At 42.5% G+C, this 25,205-nt stretch overlaps 1 protein-coding gene across 6 annotated transcripts in view; it reads left to right on the forward strand.

The window, feature by feature from the left end:
• KIAA0586 (KIAA0586 ortholog) overlaps positions 1–17,711 on the forward strand; it is a 69,544-nt gene extending 51,833 nt beyond the window's left edge. For 5 of the 6 annotated variants that reach the window (XM_053979651.1, XM_053979650.1, XM_053979646.1 and 2 more), the window contains one exon: positions 17,366–17,711. In XM_053979651.1, coding sequence (XP_053835626.1) covers positions 17,366–17,511 — 146 coding nt within the window. In that variant the 3' untranslated portion in view covers positions 17,512–17,711. The remainder of the gene's footprint in view (positions 1–17,365) is intronic. The other variant, XM_053979648.1, reaches the window with a different exon arrangement.
• The last annotated feature ends 7,494 nt before the right edge of the window (positions 17,712–25,205 follow it).

A 25,205-nucleotide genomic window follows, 5' to 3' on the forward strand; every position in this document is an offset into this window, starting at 1 on the left:
ACACAAAAAATTAATGGGCTTGGGCAAGCCACCTAAGGACAGAGACTCCCCATGTACTTAATGCTTACATCAGCCCCAGGGCTGTTTCCAGTTAGTTCTTCTCTGGAGGGAGAAGTTTCTCACAAATTAGTGGTTCCACAGCTCTGAGCCCATGGTTTAACAAGAAAGAACTGATGTGCAACTAGAAAGTAAGCATGTTTAGCTGTTCTGTGGCCTGTGTGTTGTGGTGGGTCGTGGAAAAGAATCAGAACAGTCTCTCCTGAACCTGTTGCTCATTTGTAGGCAAATAATTGAGTCTGAAGTCCCTTTGCAAATCATCTGCTGTCATAATGTTGTGAAGAGGCATTTGATTTTTGTGGTCTTGTACTAGCTTAATTCACATGCCTATTTGTTAGCAGTGATGGTAAAAGAATGTAAATTGGGATTCCTGGTTGTTCTAAAGGATGTGCCTCAGTGTGTCACTGCAACAAGATGTGACCAGAGGGCTGGAGCACCTCTGCTGTGGAGACAGGCTGAGAGAGCTGCCATCGTTCAGCCTGGAGAAGAGAAGGCTCCAGGGACACCTCACTGTGGCCTTCCAGTACCTTAAAGGGGTCATAAAAAGGAGGGAGATGGACTTTTTATAGATAGAGAGTGACAAGACGAGGGGCAATGGTTTAAAACTGAAAAGAGTCAGGTTTAGATTCGACGTGAAGAATGTTTTTTTTTGCTGTGAGGGTGCTGAGGCCCTGGCACAGGTTGCTCACAGAAGCTGTGGTTGCTCCATCCCTGGAGCTGTTCCAGGCCAGGTTGAGTGGGGCTGGAACAGCCTGGGATAGTGGAAAGTGTTCCTGCCCATATGACAGAGATTTGGAACTGGATGATCTTTAAGGGTCCCTTCCAACCCAAATAATTTTGTGGTTCCATGATTCAAAGAGCATTCCCTTTCCAGCAGGGCATTTGGTTGGAGTTACTGCATCCAGAATTATTCTGCAGCTTCTCACACAGATTACAGCCTACAAAGGCAGTTTTCTGAATAAGATACATTTCCACTTCTCAGTCACTCTCTGTGTACAGCCTGATGCATCCAGCCCAGCTGAGCTGTGTCAGGAACCATCCCAGGTCTCAGGCAGACCTGCTGCTGGCTGGGTTAGTTCAGCTGGCACACACACCACAGGATCTCCTAGGATGACCATCCTTACTTGGATTAACAGTCATTTAAGTAGGTCTCTTATCTCCCAGTTTTCTTTTTTTTTTCTTTTTTCTTTTTTTTTTTATAAAAGGCATCAGTATCAGAGCAGGAAGTCTTGATGCTTTTGGGTGCTGGCAGCACATTGCCTGGATACTGTTTGGTGACAGGTGAAGACAAGGAGTATTGCAAATACATATTTCAACTTGGAGAAACATATATAGCACTGTGATAGGAGAAATGCAGGCTTTATGTCTTCAGCATGTGCTGAGTTGGTTACATTTTTCTGGTTGGTAGGGAAGGCAGATGTTGCCTTTTATAATTCAGTGGCTCGTGCAAGTCTGAGAGCAGCACAACAGAAGGAGCAGCTTCTGCTCTCCCCACTGTGCTGGGTTTGCTGAGCCCTGGGCAGAGGCAGCTGGACTCCCTTCAGCTTTACCTGTTCTTAAATTGCTCTCAACTCAGCTTTTTTAAGCTACATAAAAGCTGGAAGGAGCCAGCTGTTAGTGTGGGGGGTGAGTAGGAGAGAAATCCCTGAGACAAGAGTGTGTATGAGGTGAGTGATGAATGACTCACAAATTCTGACTGTCTGCTCCCAGACCTCTTCTACGAAACAGACAGAAGCTGTCATCCTCAGACGATAAATTTCATTTTCTTTTTCTTTTTTAATGCTTTGTAAATTTTTGGAACTGCTAAGGAGAGGCAAGGCACAGCTGTAAAGTTATGATGGGAACCAAAGTGGCCAATAAAGATGGATATTTAGACAATTTGTGTCCACAATCAAATTGTATTTTTAAAATTCTACTGCTTATTAGATTGTGAAAGGGCTTGACTTACAGGCACTTTTCATGCTGGTGACCAGTGTTGTTACTAGGTACTTTATTTCTTGTTTTTCTACATGCTTGGGAGTAAACAGACCTTCGACTTCATGCACCAAAGAGAAGCCAGGTTTGTGCAGCTCCACCTTCTCAATACAGTGATACAAAGGCTGCTTATAATTAAATATAAATATAGGGTTCCTGAGCCCACAGGATTAATTTCTTAAGAATAGGAGCCCATGAAATTTTCAAATAAAGCAACAGCATGGAGTAAATGTAATCTAGGATGTCTTCCAAATGAAGAACACTATGTAAATAGCAATAATGCTCCTCTGTGATAACATGCTGATTTTGAGAAATGCAGGCTGCCAAAGTAGCATTCTTGTTAAAAAATAGGGTAAGGACTGGTGAGTGAAGATTAAAGTTGTCATGCATGACCTGTTGCTCAGGGCTGAGGCTGCAGATGGGGCTGTGTTTTGTAACTCTGTGGAATAACATTTCCTAACATAAAGCTGGAGTAAAACCCTCTTCATCTTCCATGCAACTGATTCTGTAAGTGAAGTACAACAAATCCTCATCTCATCTCTGAAATACCACTTGCAAATGTGCTTTTGGTGACTGCCTTTGCAAGGAACAGTAGTAAATGATGGAGATGGGTTAAACTTTGTCTGTGGACTACTGTGCTCTGGTTTTTATCATAGTTCTGTCATTCAGGAGAGAAAAAAAACCCTACACCTACAAAAACTTAAATTTAGACCCTTTGTATGTCCTGTCGTTCTGCTCTAATCTAAAACTTATGTTTAGCTTTTAAAGAAGGAAGAGCTGGTTTTAAGCACAGTTCTAAACAACCTGAGTGAAAGTTGTTGAGTGTGACACAAAATATGAAGCAGGTCTGTGAAATGCATTTTTTTCCCCCAGTGCTTTAGCTGCAGAGAAGTAACTGTTCCTCTTTGTGTACAGCATGACTTTGCCTTCCAGTTAACTCTTTCTTTTTTTAATGTCATATAGGCATGTATTTTTAATACAAATTAATAAATTATCAACCAGATGTGAACAATGAAAATGTATCTCACCTTTTCTAGGTCTGGTAGAATTATGTTTATATTTTGGCTCAAAAATAGCCAGTCAAGGTGGCTTAGACTTATTAGGTTATCTGCTGCTCTCCATCCTAACTCAGGTTGTTACACTAAAGTAATAATCTCAGGGTTGCATATCATGACCTCATTTTAGGCACTGTGCATATTGCAAGAGTTAGGCAGAGCTGTGTTTGTTTAAAGACAGTAAAACAGCTGCAGTGTCTGTCCTTGTCAGGCCATTGTATCTTCAGGAGAAGTAAAAAGCACAGAATTCATTGCAAATTGCTTAATTTCTGACTTTTTTTTTTTAGTGTGTTTTTATTATCCTGAAACCATAATTACAGATCTTGAGAAAATTGTTTAATTTACTTAACAGCTGCCATTGTGCCCTGTTCCATAAATCAGAGTTATAAATGGGAAATATTTACTAGTTTGAGTTACAGTGTAAATGCACGAGTGACTTCTCAGAAGCGCACGTTGCTTATTTCAGTAATTGGACCCGCTCCTAGACACAGCCAGGCAGGGATATTACACAGGGAATGCTTGTTTCTGAAGATGAAGCTTCCTTCCTGATTAAAAAGGAAAAAAAAAAAAAAAAGAGAGAAAGGGGGGAGCAGTTTCCTGTTGGAATCCTCACTTTGAGGCAGCCGTGCCCCCCCTGCTCCAGCTGCCCTTTATGTGCAGGCGTTCTCTGACAGACCATGTCCAAACCCCTTTTTATAGCAGCAATTGGGGTTTGCCTCTGCAGGCAGACCTGGGGTTTACAGAGGTTTCTGCTCCTCTCTCATCTGCTTTTAATGCAGGACTATGACTGCCAGTATCTCTGAGGTTTTCAGGCTTGATAAATAAAGGCTGTTCTGTTCCTAAGCTTCGGCATTTTCTGGTAACGACCTAACAGAGGGACTCAACCCAAAATTTCAGCTGCACGGAGAAAATGTGGTCTGACCTCGATATATATGATGTGAAAAATGAATAATAGCAGCACTGCAGGCAGTCTTCTCTTGCTATGATGTGACAGCCCAGCCCTGAAGTGGAGGGTTCAAGAATTTGGCTGTGCTTTTGGAAGTCAGCCCTGTGGTTCTGCCGGGGAGATGTTTTAGCTCAGAGGGAGCACAGCACACAATGGCTTTGTTGGCTCTGTGTTTATGGCAGGACACTGAAGTAAAACCTGGTTTTTATACCTACAGTACGTGGTACTTTGGTTTTTTTTGGCCTTTTTTTGAAGTGAAGCCATGCTCAAAGGCTGGAGAACCACAGCAGCTGAAGGCAAGAACCACTTAAGGGGACGATTAGGGCCTCTGAATCTCTGATTCATTAGTTCAGAGAGGGTTTTTTTTACTTTCTTAAAGGACAAACTCCCTCTGTCATTCCAGAATCAGCCTGTTAAATAAGAGCCATACGTTCAGACTGGGTTTAGATTAGGTATTAGGAAAAAAAAAATCTTCAGTGTGAGGGTGGTGAGGCCCTGACACAGGCTGCCCACAGAAGCTGTGGCTACCCCATCCATGGAAGTGTCCAAGGCCAGGTTGGACATTGGAGCTTGGAGTAACCTGGGATGGTGGAAGGTGTTAAGGAGTTAAAACAAGATGTTTTTTTAGGTTCCTTCCACCCCAAACCATTCTGTGATTTCATGATGTGTGGGACACTGATGTCACAAGGTATCCAGGACATCTCCAAGCCCAGGTCCTCACTTGGGTTTCCAGGTGTGGCTTCCTTGGTGCCATCCAAGTGCTCACACTGGTGTGCAGCTCCACAGTGCAGGGCCTGCCAGAGGGAACAGTCTGAAGTATATGAAAAGAAAGTTCAGATGTTTTCAGTCTGAGAGTGAAATTGCAGAAGGCCCTTAGAGGTCTGAGTTATTGTGCAATCTCTGTAAGTAATTTGTAATCAAAATACCTTTGCACATGTCACTTTCATATTTCCTGTAATAAAACAGCAAGAGCAATTAAGATTTTGGACCATAATCTTCTACAAGCTTCTAAAAATGAGTGGGCTGGGGATTTTTTGAATCATGGCTGAAATAGGCAGTTTTAAAATTTTTGATTGCTTCAAAAAGGTTTGGTAATAGCTATTTTAATAGATTTTTTTAACTGTAGCCTGACAAAACTCTTATGTGGCAACATAATTGATCTGAAGTTTGCTTAAAAAAAAAACCTAAGTAAGAAACCAGAAGAACTCTTCACAAAACTGGAGGACATCTGTACTCTGGTAACCCAGCATGTGACCTGTTGGGCTTTATGCATTTCAAATCAAAAAGAATCAGTAAATATATTGCCATATGCATGCAAATATGTCTAATAAAGCTCTGTGTATCTGTAATGTTGTTCTGCCACGGTTCAGAAAGTTGTCTCTGGTCTTGGCATTCCTCAGGAAACATTAGATTAATACAGCTGCCTTTGTCATAGATTTTTTTTTTTCCTTGTTTAAGTAGGTGTGTGAAGGCTGGTGCTACATAAATGAATTACACGGAAGACTTTGGAGGAAGAAGGGGCTTGTAAACGAGACTGAAATTAATGAATATGAGAATTAGAAATCAAAACTTTATGTTTAGTCTGAGGAGAAACAATTCCTTAAACCCTAACCACATGGCTGTTTCTTGTTTGCATCAACTCTGGTTGACTGTTATTGTCTTCTGTTAATTCTCTGGGGCAGTGGCCTGACTTTGTTGAATGAGCCAATTGTTTTCCTTTGTGTTGCCCATGAAGTGAGTCCCCATCTGGTTTGTATCAGACTGTTTTCACAGCCAACAACTGCTGCCTTTTCTATATCCTGACACTTAAGGGCCCCATGCTATCAAAGCATTGCTGTGATAGCCTGTCTGGCTGGGCCCATACAGCTGTGCCTTGCAGCTTGAAGCCATTACCCAAGTAATGGTAACTTAGAACTTGAACTGGCTCTTATTCCCATTGGTGTCGTGTGTACAGTGAACAGAATACATTTTTGTTGAACTCCATGTTCCATTAAAAAAAAAAAATTCTCTCGTTTGAGTTTATGCAATAGGTTCCTTTTTATTTTCCAGCAGCTTCCTGTATCTACAGGCAGTTTTGTGTTCTTCTGAAATTAATGAATACAAGACAAGCAGTATTTAGTTAAGGCACTGTTGTTATTACTTTTATGCTGCATTAAAGCTCAATAAGTGGAAATTAAACAAGCAAATGATTCTTAATGAGGATTTTTCTTATCAGATTTAGAATAGGTTTCCAGAAAACTTTCTGTGTGTGATAAATGTAGGTTGTGTGAATAAAACTACACCTTGGATGCTCCACTACTCCCTTTCCAAGTAGCTCTCTAAAAATACAGAGCAATGCACAATGAGTCTGCATCAACCTGTTTGCTTCTCATCTGAAGGAACAGGGAATGATTGGAGAACTCTGTAATAGCAGAGTTAAAACTACATTGCAGTTTGCATTGCAGAATTAGTGAGAGAGGCCCCAGGCATGATCCAGACCCTTTCCAGGCTTCCAGCAATGTAGGAGACAGTCCTGTTGCAAGAGATTTTGCAACACGTGTATTCTATGCCTCCAAGATTTAAAAAAAACCCACTATTGCATTAAATAACAGTGACACTTAAATGTTGTGTTTAAAGAAAGATGATCTTTAAGCGTTTGTTCTCTCCTGCTCTTGTGTAGGCAGCATAATGCTCAGTGACAGAGTAGTAACGAGGGAAAACATATTCCCCAACTTGGAGATGTATTGAATTTTAAGTGTATTCCAGACTGAGTTCTTCCCTGATATTTAAGAGGCAGAAAGAAAGAAAATAATGGATAACATTTCTTAAAATCCTGGTCTTATTGTAGCATGTGAGGGAAATTGCCAGAAAACAGATTGCTTTATCTGATGCTTGCAGAGAAAGTGTTCCTGAACTTGGGAGTGTGTTGTGTGTATAATGTGAATGAATTTGCTTCAGGTAACATATTGGGAGCCATTAAATTCCATGAGGCACAGGAGATAAGGCTTCCTTTGCCATTGTGCTTTTCCTGCTGGCACACGCTGGGTGTCATCATGTCAGATCAGGATTGTGCTGAATAATTGAGTCTGTGGCATTGGCAGGTGTGTGAAGGGTTGGCAAAAGCCACTTTTCTGAGGAGCTTTGTGTAATTGCTGTTCCTATAACAGCTCCTGAATTCAGGTGTGTGCTCTGTAATGATGCACAGAGCCACGTGTCTGTGCCCTTCACCTTAGAGGACTTTTCCAGCCTCAGTGGTTGGATAATTCCAAGTTGTGTCCATCATCAGGCAGAGCCCACACTGTGCTCCCACACATGCAGACTGGATTTCCATCTATGCTCCTTTGCAGTGCAGACCTCCTTGTATTTTGGCCAGGGATATTTAAACCCAGAGAACTGATAAATTATTTTCCCTCAGATGCCAACAAGCTCTGTTAGTCCTGCTCGTGACCTGAAGCACTGAGGGATGATCTGGGTGCTCACCAGGTTCGAGCTGGGAAGAGTCAAAGAGCTGCAGAGCTTCCTGAAGGAAATTGGTGCAGCCAGCATCCCAAATTTCAACTTGTGTGCGTGTGGCTGCAGCTTCAGAGGCAAAGAGCATCTGCCCAAATGAGAACCTCATGGAAAAGGGTCTGTCCAAGGCTCTGCTTGACACCAGCTCCAAGGGTTGTGCAGAGCTGCTCCTGACAAGAGCTGTTGGTTTCTCTGCTGCTGCTGGGAACTGTTCAGTGGCAGAGAATGCTTCGAGAGGCACGGTGCTGGTGGGAGCTGCAGTTCCCCTGTGTTTTGTACCACTTAGCACAGATGGAGGGGGTGTGGTATTATTAAAATCACTGATGTGGCTAAGAGAGAGTAGAGAAGGTGGTGCACTGTGCTTAATGTGCAACGTAAATGTAGGGCAATGCATTTCTCCAGCTCATTTATTCTACTCATTTAGAGCTCAGATTCACCCAAGTTTTGCAGAGGAATTTTGGTTTTACTCTTTCCCATGTAACAGGCCAAGGTTTTTGTATTTTTTTTTTTTCTTTAAGGAGGAATTCTTATCTCTATTGCACAAAGTTTAATCATTTTAGATTTTAGCAAACTTTAAAATAGCACAAGATAAAATCATATATTTACTCTCAGGCCTTTCCAAGTTTCTGGTCCCAGGCATTAGATTGTGAAGGCAGAGTTACTTGTCATCACACTGAGTGCTCATTTCAAGAGCAGGTCAAAATAGGATCTGGACACAGACAGGACCAGAGGAAATGGTCTCAAGTTGCACCAAGGGAGGTTTAGATCGGATATTAAGAAAAATTTCTGCACTGAAAGGGTGGTCAGACATTGAAACAGGCTGCCCAGGGGAGTGCTGGAATCACCATTCCTGAAAATGTTAAAAAAATATGTTAGATGTGGTATTGGGAACATTGTTTAGGGATGAACATGGTGGTGGTGGGTTAATGGTTGGACTTGAAGAAGTTAGAAGTGTTTTCTAACTTAAATGATTTTATGTTTCTATAACAATGAGCTCCCAGATTGTCCAGTAAAGCCATCTAATGTTTTCCTTGTTTGAACATGTGCTTACTTAATCCTCTTTCTGAGCTGGCAGAAAAGTTTTTTGCCTCTCTAAGCTTCCTAGAAATGCTTATTCCTACCCATTGTCCAAAGCACATTGATATCTACAAATGGTAAGACCTGCAGTGGCCACCCTCTACTGCTAAACAAAAGGCTGGCAAACATGTATTTTTTATAAATTTGTTTGTCCATGTACTAGAAATGTGCATGGAGATGTTCTGGAATTTATTAGACTGACCATTGGAAAATGCAAACTCTGTCGGGCTGGCTTTTGTTCTGTCTTGTTTTGTTTTGTTCCTGGGGAAAATGTTCATAATTTTCTTTTGAAAAGGTGTAATTACAAAAATTTGGGGTAATTGTGCTGTAGGTATAAGCATTTTTAATATGCCAGATGATGGTAATGGTAGTACAGTAATGGGAATCTTGGCAAACTGTTTCTATATGGGGAATCCCATGACTTTGTTAGTGAAAATCATCAAAACAAATCACAGGATCATGTGAATATTTAAGTATTCAGAGTAGAGAAATAAAGCTATTTTGCTTGTGGTCATCTAGAAAAACATTTTTTATTTGAAATTCTTTATACTGAGTATTCCTTATTTAATTTTTTATTATAAGAATGCATTTAGTGACTCCATTATATGCGAGGAGTGACTTGCAGTGAGAAAATTCTGCCCTGCAGCACTGCCCTTCAGGCAGAAAGTTTTCTCTTTTCTTTCTGATACCCATTCCCTGACTTTTCAGTCAAATCTGGGTGCAGATTGCAGCCATGGGATAAAACCTCCTTGCCCAGGAAATCCTCTTGCCTGTTTGAGACCTCATCAAGGTCTCTCACTGAAATTTTAGTGGTGAAAAGTAACTTGTGACTTCTTCCAGGGCTTCACTGAAACTTGTCCTCTGAGATTCCTAAGGATTTTTTTGGGTATTTGGTATCAGGGGATCTGGCAGGACAGCTTGGAATTGTCCAGTTTCATCCTCCTGTGATGGGCAGGGACACCTTCCACTATCCCCCCAAGATCCAACCTGGCCTTGGGCACTTCAAAGGATGGAGATCCACAGCCTCCCAGGGACATCCCACCTGCATTTTAGCTGTGAACTGGGAAGATGTTCATTTTCAGATCTTAATTGATGGTGAAACATCACTTGACTTTGGTCACTCAACTTTAATTATTCATGTAAAAATATTTTTAATTGTTTTTCAATAAAAGGAGGCCATGTAACCTCTAAGAATTAAAAAGATGCTTTGATTTTTATTTCTTTTCCTTGCCACTCCCCAAGAAGGCTGTGAATGCTGCTATGTCTGGCACTGTGGCACGATGCAGATAAGCTGCAGGCAGTATTGCTGCAATTAATATCATTAAGATAGGAGGTCTCAGTGGAGCCAGTCCTACTGCTGGCTTTGCACTGACTGACTCTGCATCCTAAGGGAATTCAGCAGAACTTTATCTTAGAATTAAGTGTGAATTCCCACAATTGATCATTCCAGTTCCTTTTTTTTTTTTTTTTTTTAGCTTCTTTATTTTGTTTCGGATACAGGCATTAAAATATCTTTTGGAGCCCCAAACATAAAGGTGCAAATAACAGAGCTGAATATATTCTAGAAATATGCTTTTGAAATTACCTTTCTGTCCACTTGCTGGTTAGATTGTGCATAAAATTAGAAGAAAAAAAATTGGTATGTAGGTGATATTTAGTTTTACTGAATAAGTAAAATATTAATTACACTATTAGATCTGCAGATTTTTAATTATCACTTGTCAAATTCTCCTGATTCCACCAGCTATTTACCTAGGTTATCTCTTGTGGATTTAGGGATTACTCCTCCCCCTGGCCCTTGCACAAGATAGACATTTTCCTGGTGGTTTTTCAAAGACTCTGGACCAGTAAGAAACCAACTCCTTCTCCTTTTTTTTATTTTGAAATAAAAGCTGCAACTTCAATATTTGCCACAGAGCCTCATCTGAGTTTTCCTCAGGAAAATGGTTGCTGCCTAGAGAGAGCAGTGCTTAAATGTTAAACTATTTGTTCTGAGCCAACTGCACATCCAAAAATCACAGCCATCTGTATGGAAAAAATCAAATTCACTTTTAATATTTCTTCTTAGTGTTAATAATTATTGTAGTTATTTGGAAATATTATTACATGTGTTTTGGAAGGGATTTGTGGGAAACAGCAGCAAGAGATGTGGCCAGGGAGTGAATTTGTTAAGGTGTGAGAGGTTCTACAGAGCAAAAGATGCCAGATCTAAAGGAGCAGAGTAGATTTTAGGCACCAAAAGGAAATATTTATTTAGTAAACTCTGCAATCTCATTTCTAGATGTTTTTGGAGCTGCTTTCTGTCTGCCCTTCCCTGCTGGTCTCTGTGTTAGGATTTTGAAAAGTCTGGTTCTAGTTTATTTAATGTATTTCTAGTTTTTGTTCTGTTTAGTGTTGCTGTTGGTGGGAATATAGAGTGTTTTGGAAAAACCACTGAACCCTGAGCTCCAACTTGAGAGGAGGAGAAAACCATTTTCAAATATTCTGCTATGAAATATTTGTTAGCTGCTGAGCCTGGCCCCACCCTCCTTTACTGGCTGGGGATCTGCATTTATTTTCTTTTTGGAAATATTTATAGCTGGGCTATACATTGGGGGTTACACAAACAAACAGCAAAAGCACAGTGTGTGTATACACGTGTTTATTTTCTGTGTGCTTGTGTGCAGGGTTTTTGTAAGTACATGACACCAAGGGGAAGGTGGAATTTGCCAAGTTTAGGTCAGAACTTGAACTGAACTCATATTATATAGTTTTCTGTCTCCACTGGTGTCTGTGGCCCACTTATGGAAGTTTATGACTTGGCTGCAGCCTTTGAGAATGAAACCATGTTTTTTCAGCTCCAGCAGTAGACTCATGCTTTTAAATCCAGACATTTTTGGCTCAATTCCTCCAGATGTCTGTCCATTTCTGGAAAACAGCTCAAGTGTTTTAATTGTAAATGTACCCCTTTCATGTAACTCAGCCCTAGAAATTTGGCCTTGTTTTGCCTCGAGTCTTTTCTGTTTGTCATGAAACAGCTAAGTTGGGGCAGTGTGGGTTGGGGGTGAAAAAAGAGAACTGCAGGCAGTTGCTGGACATCTTGTTCTTGTTTTCTGTGTTTCTGTCCCAGTGGAAGGCAGAGCTTTCACCTGCAGCCAGGTAAATGGCAAAGCATTCACACAACACCAAGAGAGCCCCTGCCCTAAAAAGCACATTTCTGGCAGAGCTGAGAAAGGCCAGCTTCTCCACAATAACCTAAACAAGCCCATGGACTCAAGGTGACAAGAGCAAGAAAAGCTCTGGAGGAGGAACTCTCATTTCTAATAAATGGAGAATAATTTTCCCAAAACTTTGGATTATTTGAGAACCTGTTGATGGTCCTGTTTATTCCTGAAAAGATTGTGTTCATTTAGTTCTATAACCTACCCACTTTCATCTTTATAAGCCATTGAATCCAGGAACATTCAATAGCCAGTATGCACAATACAGCTAAATGTGACTCTGAACTGGAAATGCTAAATATCATTATAATTAGCAGCATGACTGACATTGAAGTGTAATTTCTTTTTTCAGTGCAGCCTTCAGAATTACTTACATCAAAATATGGATGTTTCTTATCCAAGAATGTGTTAGCTAGCCCAGCAAGCCTGGAATAATTTTGATTTTGCCAAAAATGCCACTTCTTGGGTTGCTCTGCTTGGTAACTCACCTGCACAACCACATATGAAAGTGAGTGAATTTCAGTGTGGTACCACACAAACCCATGGAGACATGGCCAGGACACATATTGGTCCAAAATGTACATCACAGGTTTGCTTACAAGTAAAAGGAGCAGATAGCAGAGGCTGAGAGAGGAGAAAAGAGAGGAACAGATAAGAGAGTTGAGGTGCAGATAAGAGAGGCTGACAGGCTGAGAGCTGGGGGTGTTTGACCTGGAGAAGACTCCAGGGAGACTTTAAAGGCCCTTCCAGTGTCTAAAGGAGCTCCAGGAGAGCTGGAGAGGGACTTTGGACAAGAGCCTGGACTGACAGAACAATGGACAATGGCTTCAAACTGACAGAGGGCAGGGTTAGGCGAGATCTTAGAAAAAAATTCTTCCCTGTGAGGGTGGGGAGGCCCTGGAACAGGTTGCCCAGAGAAGCTGTAGCTGCCCCATCCATGTAAGTGTTCCAGGACAGGCTGAATGGAGCCTGGAGCAACCTGGGATTGTGGAAGGTTCCCTGCCCATGGCAGGGGGTGGAACTGGATGGTCTTGAAGGTCCCTCCCAACCCAAACCATTGTGTGACTATAAAATGTTCCTAGTGCCAGTGCTTCTGTTACCTTTGAGCCTGTAGACATTTGTTCTTCTACTTAGCTTTAGAATTTCTGACAACTCTCTTTCCCTTCTAATAGTCTTTATAACTGTATGCCAGATGTAAATCTTTTTATGTAGGGAAAAAGCAAAACGGGGAAATGACAGAAAAAACCAAGGCACGTTCAATGAAGATTTTAAGATGCTGAGTTAGATCTGCAGGTGCTGTGCTATCCCAGTGCTCAGAGCACTTGAGCTAATGCCATCTGGAGGAAGTTATTTGTTGGGACAGGACAGTGTTTGAAACTTTGAAGTCAGGAATAAACAAAGAAAAAGCAGCTGGAATCTGGCAGAAGAAGAAACAAGCCATTCCTATCAGCCCCTGCTATTAAAGGAATGAGAGCACTGCACTGGAGTTGTTTTTACAATCTTGGAAGTTTATTCTTGCTCTTGAAGAGAGCTGCTTCAGTTGGGGAATAGAAGGAGGATTGTTTTGAAATTTTAGGAAGCAATATGTAGGTAATTACAGTAATTATACTTCTGGTTTTATACTGAAAAATAACCTGGGTCCTGATCCTTCAAACCCTCCCAATTTATTGCCTTGATGGCAAGAGATGATTTACAGGAGCATGGACAGACAGGGTAAGGGGGAATGGCTTCAAAATGAAAGAGAGTAGGTTTAGATTAGATACTGGAAAAAAATCCTAGACTGTGAGGGTGGTGGGACGCTGGCACAGGGTGCCCAGAGGAGCTGTGGCTGCCCCATCCCTTGCAGAGTTCCAGGCCAGGTTGGACACTGAGGCTTGGAGCAACCTGGGATAGTGGAAGGTGTCCCTGCCTTTGGCAGGGGGTTGGAACTGGATTGTCTTTAAGGTCCCTTCCAACCCAAACCATTTTGTGATCCCATGATTACAATTTCACTTGCAAGATATGGCTCTCTTTCATCCCTACATAGTTTTAAAATAGTTTTATTTAATATATGGACACCCAGTCAGAGGAGTTAAAGCACATGGTTTTAATTTGGCTTAAAAGTCAGACTTGTTTAGTCTTTTTATTTTGCCAAATAGAAAAATTCAAAAAGAAAGATTTTAAACATTTTTCTTTGTTCTTGCTGTTGCTATACGGTGTGAGTAACCAAACCTCCTTTCAGTGTGGTTAATTCCTTTTTCCTTTGGCACACATTCATGACACCCTTTGTATATGGCATATTCTTAGTGTGACAGTACCTTTTAGAGAAAAACTCCCTTCACAGGTCACTGGATGGTTGACACACCATTAATTTTTATGCTTCTGTTAAACAAAGGTCTGGAAATTAAGCACTGTACATGAATTTGTTACAGAGTGCCAAGAACAGGAAAAATCTCTGATCTGAAATGTGACCTTTTCCATCAGTGGGTCACCAAGATGTTTTCAGTCACTGATGAGTTTCTACCAGCCAAGGACTCCCTTACCAAGAGTGTCAGTTTTCACAGTTCATAGGAATTCATTCTATTAGATGGTGACAATGAATTTGGAAAACTGGAGGTCATCTAAGGTCACACGCTCCATTCATTGGATTTTAACAAGGAAGATTTTTATAAATACACCTAACTACATGATTACAAAATTGTACTCCCAGAGCCTCTAAAAAAGGAGGGGGGGGGGGGGGGAAGCCATGAAGATTATCTGCCTGCTCGCCCTTTTGTGCTTTGTAAAGGAAAAAAATTTCATTTCCATTTTTATAGTGTATCAAAAGATTTTAAGCATTCTGGTAAGGAACTCAGTGTTAAAGAGGAAACCATCTTAATATTGGTTATGAGCTGCTCTCTGATGAGGGGAAGACATAAAATGGAATATCACATTATTAAAGAAGGAGCAGACCAGGGGCTATACAAGGATTTAAACCAGTCTGCCTCTATTTGTGTCTTTATTCCCAAACCCCTCCCTGGATGTGTATATAAAGTGTTTTATGCACTGTGTGTGCACGAGGTTACACTCAGCAAAAGGTAATAATGATAAAACACATGTGAGAGTAACTTGGTAGTTGTATTTTTGGGGCCAATGTAGAGTTTCAGGACTAGCAGCTTTCTATCCTGGGAAGTTACAGTCATGGAGCAGAATCTCCCATTTAACTGAAATAAGATATCCACAGTTTTTTCACAGTTAAAATGCTGAAAATGCACGTTCTGTATTTTCTGTGTGAATTTAAAAAAGTCAGAGACTTCAGATTTCTGCCATAAAAAAGGGCAGTGTTGACTTTGGGTATTTTTAAGTTAAAGATATTTTGATAGCTCAGGAACTGGTAAATTTTCTGTTGAGCACGTAGATGGAATTACTATTTTTAATTTTTTCTGTCTTTTAGCACTTTATAACTATAGTAAAATTGATCTGTAATATATCTGTAAAATATATTAGAGGATGTGTTGGAGGAATGCAGACTAATATGATACTTTCTTTTAGCACTCCCAGAATCAAAGACTTGAGAAGTTCCGACAGAGCCTTGGAATAAGGGAATATTCCTTTCTTTTTTCCTTTAATTTTTTCTTTTTTCCTTTTTTTCCCTTTTTTTTTAACAAACCTGAAAACAGCTGTTGAAACAATGACATCATGGAATGTGACATGACTGTGGAAATTATTAAGAAAGTCAACCTTTGAAAGCATCAAACTACATCTAGTGTTGGAGAGGGGCTTTAGTAGAGGATGATTTGCCAGGTTTCCTTGGGCATTGCACAGTCACGTCTTCACTGTGTCATTTTCATGTCTGACCAAACAAACCCTTGGCTTTTCTTCTCAGCAGCCTTTTTGTATCACCCAAACACAGCTACAGACTGGAATCCCAAAATCCCAGAATGGTTTGGGTTGGAAGGGACTTTAAAGCCCATCTCCTTCCAACCCCCTGCCATGGGCATGGACCTTCCACTATCCAAGCCCTGTCCAACCTCACCTTGGACACTTCCAGGGATCCAGGGGCAGCCACAGCTTCTCTGGGCACCCTGTGCCAGGGCTTCTCCACCCTCACAGCCAAGACCCTCTTCCCAATATTCCATCCAATTCTGCTCTTGTTAATTTAAAGCCACTCCCCCTTGTTCCATCATTCCATACCCTTGTGGAAAATCCCTTTCCAGCTCTCTTCCACTTAGGTGCTGGAAGGCTGCTCTAAGATCTCCCCAAATCCTTTTCCTCTCCAGGTGATGTGCTGATTCCCTGAGGACACAAGAAATGCTCCTGTGCTCCTGCTGCCTTCCTGAATAGCAAGAGGCTGTGCTGGCACAGGTCACTGCCTGTCCTGCCTTTACTGTCTTTGGCCTCACTCATGTTTGATTTTCCAGGCTGTTGGCTGCTGTTCTAGCAGGAAAATCACCAATGGAATTTTATTTTGGCAGTGGGGTTTTGTTTTAATTAGCCATTCGAAGTGTGCTTTGCTGCCAGTCAGGTGAATGCAGATGACTGCTTCAGTGACATAGTAGATAATTAACTGGGGTGAAAGAAAGCCTAACTTTTTTGTTTTATTGGGAAAGTAGTGTTTTAATTACCTAGTCTATCGGAGAAGAAGGAAGAATTGTTACAGCTTATTGGAATAAGAACAAGCTCCAAGACTTTGCTGTTGTACATGGACTCAGATATGTTTGTTTTGCTTGTAGCTGCTGCACTTAAACACCCCCAGGACAACTGAAATCTCAAAATGCTCTTTCTGTGCTTGAGTGCCAGTGCAATTTCTCCTGAGTTCCTTAATTCTTTGTTTCTACCGTGATCCATGACTTCCTCTCCTTGCTCCATGAATTGATTCAGCTGGTCTCCTTCCTTTGGCTAAATACATAAACTTTTGCCCATGACTTTTCTATGGATCCCATTCCAATGCTGTGGAAAACACCAGAAACACCAGTATAGATATTTGAAATTATTCTGGGCCTACTGGAGATTATAGATCCATGTGTGTGTGTGGTTGTATGTAAATATAACTCAGTGTATATATAAAACTCAACTCCTTCCAGTACTTAAAGGGCATCCAAAAATCTGGAAAGGGACTTCATACAAGGGCATGGACTGACAGGACAAAGGGGAATGGCTTGAAACTAACAGAGAGTAAGGTTAAATTGGAGATTAGGAAGAAATTCTTCCCTGTGAGGGTGGTGGGGCCCTGGCACAGGGTGCCCAGAGGAGCTGTGGCTGCCCCTGGATCCCTGGAAGTGCTCCAGGCCAGGTTGGATGGGGCTTGGAGCACCCTGGGATAGTGGAAGGGACTTGGAATGAGGTGGTCTTGAAGGTCCCTTCTAACCCAAACCATTCTGGGATTCTGTGTGTGCACAGAAATTCATCCCTTTGTTTCCTGGTCAGGAGAGTTCTGCTGGCTAAAGCAGCAGCCTCTGAAGTGCCTCAGAACTGTGGGCAGCAGGGGTGTCTGTGTACCTGTATTTCCATGGAAAAATGGAGATGACTTCAGCAGAGTTCAGTCATTTGTCACAGACAGCAAATAACGACTTTAATTTTCCTTTTTTTTTTTTTTTTTTTTTTTTTAGGAGAGGATGCTGCCCCTCACCTGAATCCACATCTTCCTGCAGCAAGGGTGTCAGTGCAGCTGCCTGGCTCGAGCACAGATAATGAAACACAGAGTCTGAGCAGTGCACGTGAAGATTCTGATTCTTCAGGGACAGACACATTTTAAAGCTTAGGGCTGTTTATGGCAGTCTCTGTCTGAAGATGCTGTCTAGTGTGATAGTCTGGCTGTTCCATCAAAAAAACAGTCTTTCAGTACTGTTTATTTTCTACTATTTTTTTCTTATAATTTTGTTATTATTTTAAATGATTCTGTCTGTGAATATAGCAATTATTTTTAAGCAAATAAAATTCAGTTTTTTTCCAGAATCGTTGTGAGTTGAAGTCAATAAAGACCTTTTAAATATTTATTATTATATAGGTGAATGTGGAGGTGGTTGGTATTAAAATCCACTGCAAAAGCGTGTCTCACTTATGGAAAACCTCTTGGCTCAATATCACATCAGTACTGTCAAAATGTTGAGCCAAAGGGAAATGCATTTGGAACCAAAGTCTGCAAGAGAAATTTCTCTTTTTAGGCATCATCAGAGGTTGTTCATCCTTAGAAGACCACTATGACAAGCCAGTAATTCAAAACTGTGTGTGAAAAAGACCTCTAGAATTTGTATGTTTATTATGAAGAATTAATTTTTTTAGACTTACAAGATTTTCTCAGCATTTCATGTTTGTTTCCCTAAAGATTTTTTTCCCATCTTGAAGCCTGCGAATGAGAGTCTGTAAGGCAGGCTATTTCTTTACACTTTTAATGTAATTTTTTTTTCCTTCTCATGTAACAGAATCAATTCCTGCAGTCTCAGCCTTCAGAATCATGACAGTCTCATCTGGGAATGCCACAGTAATGGTTAACAGCAGGAGTTGGACACAGTGCCACTCTCCCAGGGACTGCTCCACCTTTGTGGAGCCTCTGTCAGGACAAGGTGGTTGATCCAGGAGAAAGGTGGGATCACCCGTCCCAAACAGCATCCAAGCAAAGTGAAAAAGAGGAATTCGGATATGTTCCAGTAGAAAAACTGGGAAAGAAGCTGTTTTCTAAGCAGGGAAAACAGCTTTTTGCTCTGATCCTCATCATTTATGAGCGTTGCAGATACTCATACTGCAGTTGTTGCATGTACTCATAACCCTGAACAGTTCCCATTACTCTTATTTTCTGGAGCCTGCACTGATTTCTTCTCTCCTTAACAGAGAAATATTCAAAGTTCCTTTTGGCTTTATGTTGATCTCATTGACCACAAGGTTCAGTAAATTTGCTGCAGCCTCTGCAAGGGTAAATGGAAAAGAGAGAGAGCTTCAGCCTCCAAGATCAGTAATATCCCCAGGATTCAGCTTTCAAGGGTGTCTCTTAAGCACCTTGCAGGGTTGTGCTTCTCTGTTGTGACAGACACATAAATAGCAGATTTGGGTGGGGGTAAAAGAGTGTCAGGCTTTGTGCAAAATGAACATCACTTAAAAAAAAAAGGAAAAGCACAAGTGAGAATTACAGAACCATGGAGTGGTGTAAGTTGGAAGGAAACTTAAAGACCATCCAGTTCCAACTCCCCTGCCAAGGGCAGGGACACCTTCCACTATTCCAGGGTGCTCCAAGCCCCATCCAACTTGGCCTGGAACACTGCCAGGGATCCAGGGGCAGCCACAGCTCCTCTGGGCACCCTGTGCCAGGGCCTCACAATCAAGAATTTCTTCCTAAAATCCAGTCTATGGGATGGCATCTCTGGGAGCTGGGTTCCAGCATGTGATGCCACAACCCCTGGCACCAGCAGGGAGCTGCTTCTCAGTGTTCCTGGTGCTGTGACAAGGATCTGCACAGTTCTGTTCATTGCTGCTCTCTGTGGAACTGCACTTTAAATCCCACTATTGACCCAATCAATGCTTTGTATTAACAACAGCTTCTCTGAGGAGGATGGAGATGTTCTTTTACTCTGCCGTAAAAGTTGCTACAAGTTGCACTAAAACAAGTGAGAGGATAAGGAAATGCAGTGGAGAGAGCAAGAGCTTCTTAAACTTAAAGCTTTCCTGCAAGAGCAAACCTTCCTGGAGCTGTGTTCCAAGGGCTCTGTCAGTCTCCTGCCTGGCTCAGGGTGCTGATGTATAATTTAGGTGCCCTTTGTTGCAGTGCAAAGAGCAGTTGAGCTGTTCCTGTGCCCAGGGCTGCAAGGCTGGGTCAGGACTGTGCTTTGCTAAACAAAGTGCAGTAATTGAATTGAGAACATGCAGAGAGCTGACAGATGAGGGATGGGGTTGGGATGGGAGGCAGCAGATGGATACACAGGCAAGGAGACTGTTTAGGAAAGGATGAGGCAGCCCAACCAGTGGGAGAGGCCATCAGCTCATAATCCCAGGAAAATTACTGCGTGGGGTTTTATTGTCTGCAATGCTGAGCATCTCACATTTTGTTCCAATTATCTTCTCTTGCAATTAATCAAAGGTGTTGTCATTGTCATTGACAGAACTGTGGAAAAATTTTGAGGAAAATATGTCAGGAAATGCCCAGTGAATACCATTTTCAGTCAGTTTTTAAAATTCCCTACAGGGCTGTGTTCTCTCCCAGCTTGTTGTGACTGGCTGATCGTTTTGGAAGCTTCTGGGTTCCTGGCACTGAGCTTTGAAGATGTGCTGCTGGTGGGGATTACACCATGGATGGCAGTGGGATCTGCTAATCCTTCATCCCCACTGCAACCTCTGCTGTTCCTATTCAAAGAGCATTTTGGAGAGGTGAAAAAAGGGCAAACTCTTGGCTTTTCCTTCCTCCAGGCTTCCCCAAAACAGTGTCCTGCCACAGAAACATAAGGGAACCTATGTAAATCTGGCACTCCATGCATGGATCATATTACAATTCTTTATATTCCTAGGAAAAGCCAAGGGGAGCAGGGAGGGTTGCTTTAGTTTTTATCTGAGTCTCCATTTTAACTTTGAAATGGAAAAAAAAAAAAAAAAAAAACAAACCCTAAACGTATCTTCTAGAAATTTATCTATTTCTTACTTTTGGATTCAGTCTTGTATTTCAGGTTCCTGTAAATAGTTTTCCGGAGTTGGAAATGGTAAACACATGTTCTGTGAGCACAGCCAAGCCTTGATAAGGAATTTTTCTGTCTGCATCTCCAAGTTCCATTTTGTTTCTACAGCTTTTATGATTGAAAATGCACATTTCTCATGGGCACTCACGGAACTGAAACAGCGTGATTTGCAAGCTTGCTAAATGGATTTCTTCCAAGCCAGTCATTGGGCTATGTCATCAAAGCTTAACAGCATCAAATAGAATTCCATCCAGGAAAAGTATTAAAAAACCACCTCTATACAGCTCTATTTTTCAGTTAAATCTCAGCAGCAGAGAGGTGAGGGGGTAGGGAGGGTGTTATTGGATTTCAGAGTTGTAGCATGGAAACCAAACCCCTGGCTTTATTTTTGGGTTTGTTTGAATTCCTGGTGAAGTTTGCTCGTGTCTTACATTGGGAAAGCTCTGGAATGAGGCTGTTTGTTCATGGATTGGACTGGCAGTGCTAGGAAAGCATGAAACTGAAATGTCAGAAGCTTTTATATTTGCAGAGAATCTTTTTCTGACTTTGATGAGGAGAATCTGGCATTTTGAAAGGTGCTCAAGAATCCAAGGCTTTTTTCCCCTTTTCTCCCCTTGCTGAAGATAAAAGAGAGCTGCTGTATGGTGAGAGTGGAAGGACATGAGATTCCTGGCACAGGGGGAGATCCCAGCTCCCAGGCCAGCCCTGGCTCTGGGACAGGACTCCAGCTGATGTCACCCTTCCCTGCTCAGCCTATCTGGGTTTTTAATATCAGAAGCAGAAAATTTCACGTGCACACTTCCATCTTATCTGAATTGTGGGAAATAGGATAAAATTGAGGTTTTTGTTATTCCTGTTCATAGCTCAGAGATGGAAGTTGTCAAAATTAGCTGCTAAAAACATGAGCTGACCTTCCCAGGTGCTTTATGAATCGCTGCAGGATAACATTTCTGTCCTGATGGAGGAAAGATGTGTGTGCCAACCTCCTCCCAGTGGATTAAGCACTCAGATGTGTAAAATGACACATGTGCAAAAATTCTGTTGGATTCCAGTCTGAAATGCAGCCACAGAAGAGCTGGAACCCTGCAACTGTTTAACAGCTCACTGTGAACACTTGGCACAAGCACTGGGGGCAGGATTGCATCCTGTGGGATTGTTACAGCTTGGGAAATCCATCCTTCCCAGAGGTGTCCCAGTGGTGTTTTGTACGTGGAACTGAAAGCTTCTGTATAGCATTGAGATACTTGCCTGCTTGGCAGGATTGTTCCTATGGAGATCTCTTTTTTATTCCCCTTTTTCTGCTGCATTCCTGAATTAGATGCATGTCTTTCATAAGTTACCTCAAAATATTCATTATTTTGATTGTGTGTTGATGCCTCCCCCAGCCCTCCAGGACTTGGATGGGATTTTGGTTCTTTGCTCTTGTGAATGTGACCAGATCCCTTATCCAAATCTCAATGCTGTGGCATCCTTGAGCCAGGTCAGGGAACTGCAACAAAAGGTTTTTCCAGAAATCCCAAATAAAATTATGGAAATCTCACTGTGGTGCTGTGGCCAGCTGAGCAGAGGCCAGAATAAGGCCTGGGCTTTGTTCCTGTAATGTCAATAACACAAACCCACAGTTCTGTATCCATGTCTGCAGCTTTTGTTGTATTTTGGGTGGAAGGGGAGGCCTGGTTTTGTCTTTTGCTCTCATTCTATGCCTTGAGAGGTGAGTACAGAAAGGGGATTCTTATAGTACTGGGATTATTTTGTTCTTTATTCCTATTTAGGTTCTTTAGGTTCTTTCTATTCTTTACTTCCTATTTAGGTTAAAATAGAGAAAGGAAAGGAAAGTCAAGTAAGAAGTGGAATCAGAAGCCTGTGAGGTGCCTCAATCACGGGGGAGGTAATGCCCCAATATTTCCAGTGCAAGAAAGGGAAGAGGTGCTTTTTCACCCGCTCTGTAGGATTTACTTGGGGCAGAGAATCATTGTCCTCCTGGTCAGACTTCATCTCAAAGGCCCCAGGCAGGCAGATCCGGCACCAAAGTTGTTGAGGAGAAGGGAGATGGGAAGCCCCTGAAATTTCTTGAACTAAAAGCCAGTGGGGCTCTTGCCCATGGTCTAGACAGCTCCCAAAAAAACAGTTGGGAAGAAGAGATACAAAAATCACTCACATGAAGAGCTGAGCAGGTGCTGAGCAAAGAACTTCAATAAAACCCAAAAAAGCAGCTGGGAAGCAGCAGTCCTGCCTACTCTGCTGATGAGCTGGAATCCCAACCAGCTTCCAGGAGGGAGGTTTGGGAGGAGGGCAATGAACTCCCAGCAGTGCCAGTCTTCATCCTGCCTGCCCTGGCAGCAGCTTCGACTCTTCAGACCACTCTCAGCTCTGTTCTCTCCTGGCAGGGGTGCCCAGCCCTGCAAATTAGGGTTGCTAACACTTCCTATTCCTTGACCTGGCTGCAGGCAGGGATGCAGTGGGGTCTTCTAGAGATCTCAGCACTCCAATTTGTTACTGCCAGGTGAAAAAGTCTCCCCTGGTCGGTGCCTGTTCCTTACTGCAGGTGCAGTTGTACTTCCCTGCAGCCTGTTATCACCTAGAGAGCTGTTTGATCACCATGGAAAAATCTTGCCACTGAAATGAGGACTTAGAGTTTATTTTTAATGGGTTCTGGGAGCTGCTGCTTGCAGCGATGGGGGATTTGGCTGGGTGAGTGGCATCCTGTCATTTTTTTTTTTTTCCTCCCTTCCTTTTATCCTGACAGTCTGGGAAATCTCTGCTCCCGTGCAATGTGCCCTTGGCCAAGGGTATTCAGCATCCTGCACTTCGCACAAACAAACACCAGAATCACATCTTCCTCTCTGCTTCCCCGCTGTGTCCACGGGCACACTCGCTGTGACACCCAGACCTGCTTCAGGAGCACTCAGGGCTGCTAATGCCGGCTGTTTAAAGCAGCTTTCAGGCAGCACCTGCCAGGTGCTGGGGACTCAGGGATTCCTCTGGCCTTTAAGCTCTGCAGCTCAAGGCTGAGGGGGGATTTCCTGTGCTGGGGCTGCTGAGCTGTTGCCTCTTTGCACAGCTGGTTTCGAGTCACAGAATCCAAAGGGACCTTAAAGACCATCCAGTTCCAATCTAGGGACTCCTTCCACTAGCCCAGGTTGCTGCAAGCCCCATCCAGCCTGGCCTTTTGCTTTGTTTTGTTTCCCCAGAACAATTAACTAAACTCATCTTTGCCGTAAGCGTTTTCTTTTTAAAAGCAGTTGCATTCTTGCTTCCTCTGACTGTGGTAAGGATGTTTTCCAGGGTGTGAAATGCCAGTTTAGGTTCTTTATACAGACAATAGTGGCTGATTTCTGCAAGTCCTGCTAAATCCAGGAGGCTCCAAAGGGTTGAGATGGGGACCATACCGCAAAGAGGCATTCTTATGGAAAATAAAAAGAGCAGAAGTGTGAGTCAGAGGGTGACAGAGGGTGACAGATTCTGCTTTCACGCTTGTAGCAACAGTTCTGCATCTTCTCCTTGTACTGTTTGACAAGTAAAGGTCTTTGAGGGAGTAACTCCTTGTTTTTCTCTGCACTGGGCCAGTAAATAACAGCAAAGAACTGTTCATCCCTGCCTACCCTGAACTACTTGTGTTCTTATCTTAATTGCTTCGTTCTCACAACCCACACTCAATCTTCTCAGAAAATCACAGCCTTGAACTTCATTCCAGGATCTTGAGGAAATCTCACATCTCCCTGCCACTTCCCAGCCCCTCTCATCTAGGAGAACAAACCCCATCTCTCCCCACTTGATGTACTCCGAATTTCCTCGGGGATTATCTAAACAGAGCCCACGTGATCCATCTCTCTCAACCCCTCTACAAATGGGGAAGGCATAAATCACAGGGCCCTACAAATAAACACAATTGGCAAGATGTTATTTTCCCCTGTCTGAAGTACCACCAGTTCTTTCATCTGCCGCCTCCTGGCAACGTGTCTGTTCAGAGAAAGTACAACCCTTCCCGTGTACACACAGTGGTTTTCTGCCACTTCTCCTCACAAGCTGTAATGGGAACCCTGCACCAGAAACACTCAAAGAAATGCAGCCAAGTGAATACCTCTTACTGTTTTCACTTCTCTTCAGCTTGGCTCTGAAAGCTGAAAGCATTCCTGTTTGTGAGGAAAGGAATGGTTGGCTAAGAAAGGGAAAATCCTGACCGTGAAATCCCACTGCAGCTTCATTTTCAGACTTGTGACTTTTCGTGTTAGAGTTGGGGGGTGTTGGGCATCATTAAATCTGAAAATATTCTCTGTAAGCTGAAGAAAGGGTAAGTTCTTGCCCTAACGAAAACAACTCGGAGCTGAACACTTAAAAATGCTACAAGAACTGGAGATGTTTTTACGGTTAAGCCTCGTCTGGAGTTCATTTAAAATAATCATGTTTACATGGAGGTGAATTAGTGAGCTGAGCTCTGCCAGTGCCTCACCAGAGTTAGAAGTACCCAGCCAAGAATTATAACCCTGCTAATTCAGTCCCTGCCTGCTGCACCCCCAGACATGGGCAAGAACCCAGAGGCAGAAAGGCCAGTCTGGGGTTGGGGGGGGGGGGGGGTTTGGTGGCACCCAAATTCACTTTAATCAGCGATGAATGTTGTAGAAATACTCCTTGGGGAATAAGTGCTGGATCCATGCTTTCCCTTTCAGTGCAGAACAACTATTTTTCTGTGTGTAACAGGTAAGGCCAGACAGGGGTCCTGTTGCTGTGACTCTGCTGAGAGTGGGATTCTGTTTGGTGGGCAGTGAAGGTGTCCACTCCTCTGCTATCCCTC

The sequence above is a fragment of the Vidua macroura genome, chromosome 6, assembly GCF_024509145.1.
Source record: "Vidua macroura isolate BioBank_ID:100142 chromosome 6, ASM2450914v1, whole genome shotgun sequence".
Classification (NCBI taxonomy): Eukaryota; Metazoa; Chordata; class Aves; order Passeriformes; family Viduidae; genus Vidua; species Vidua macroura.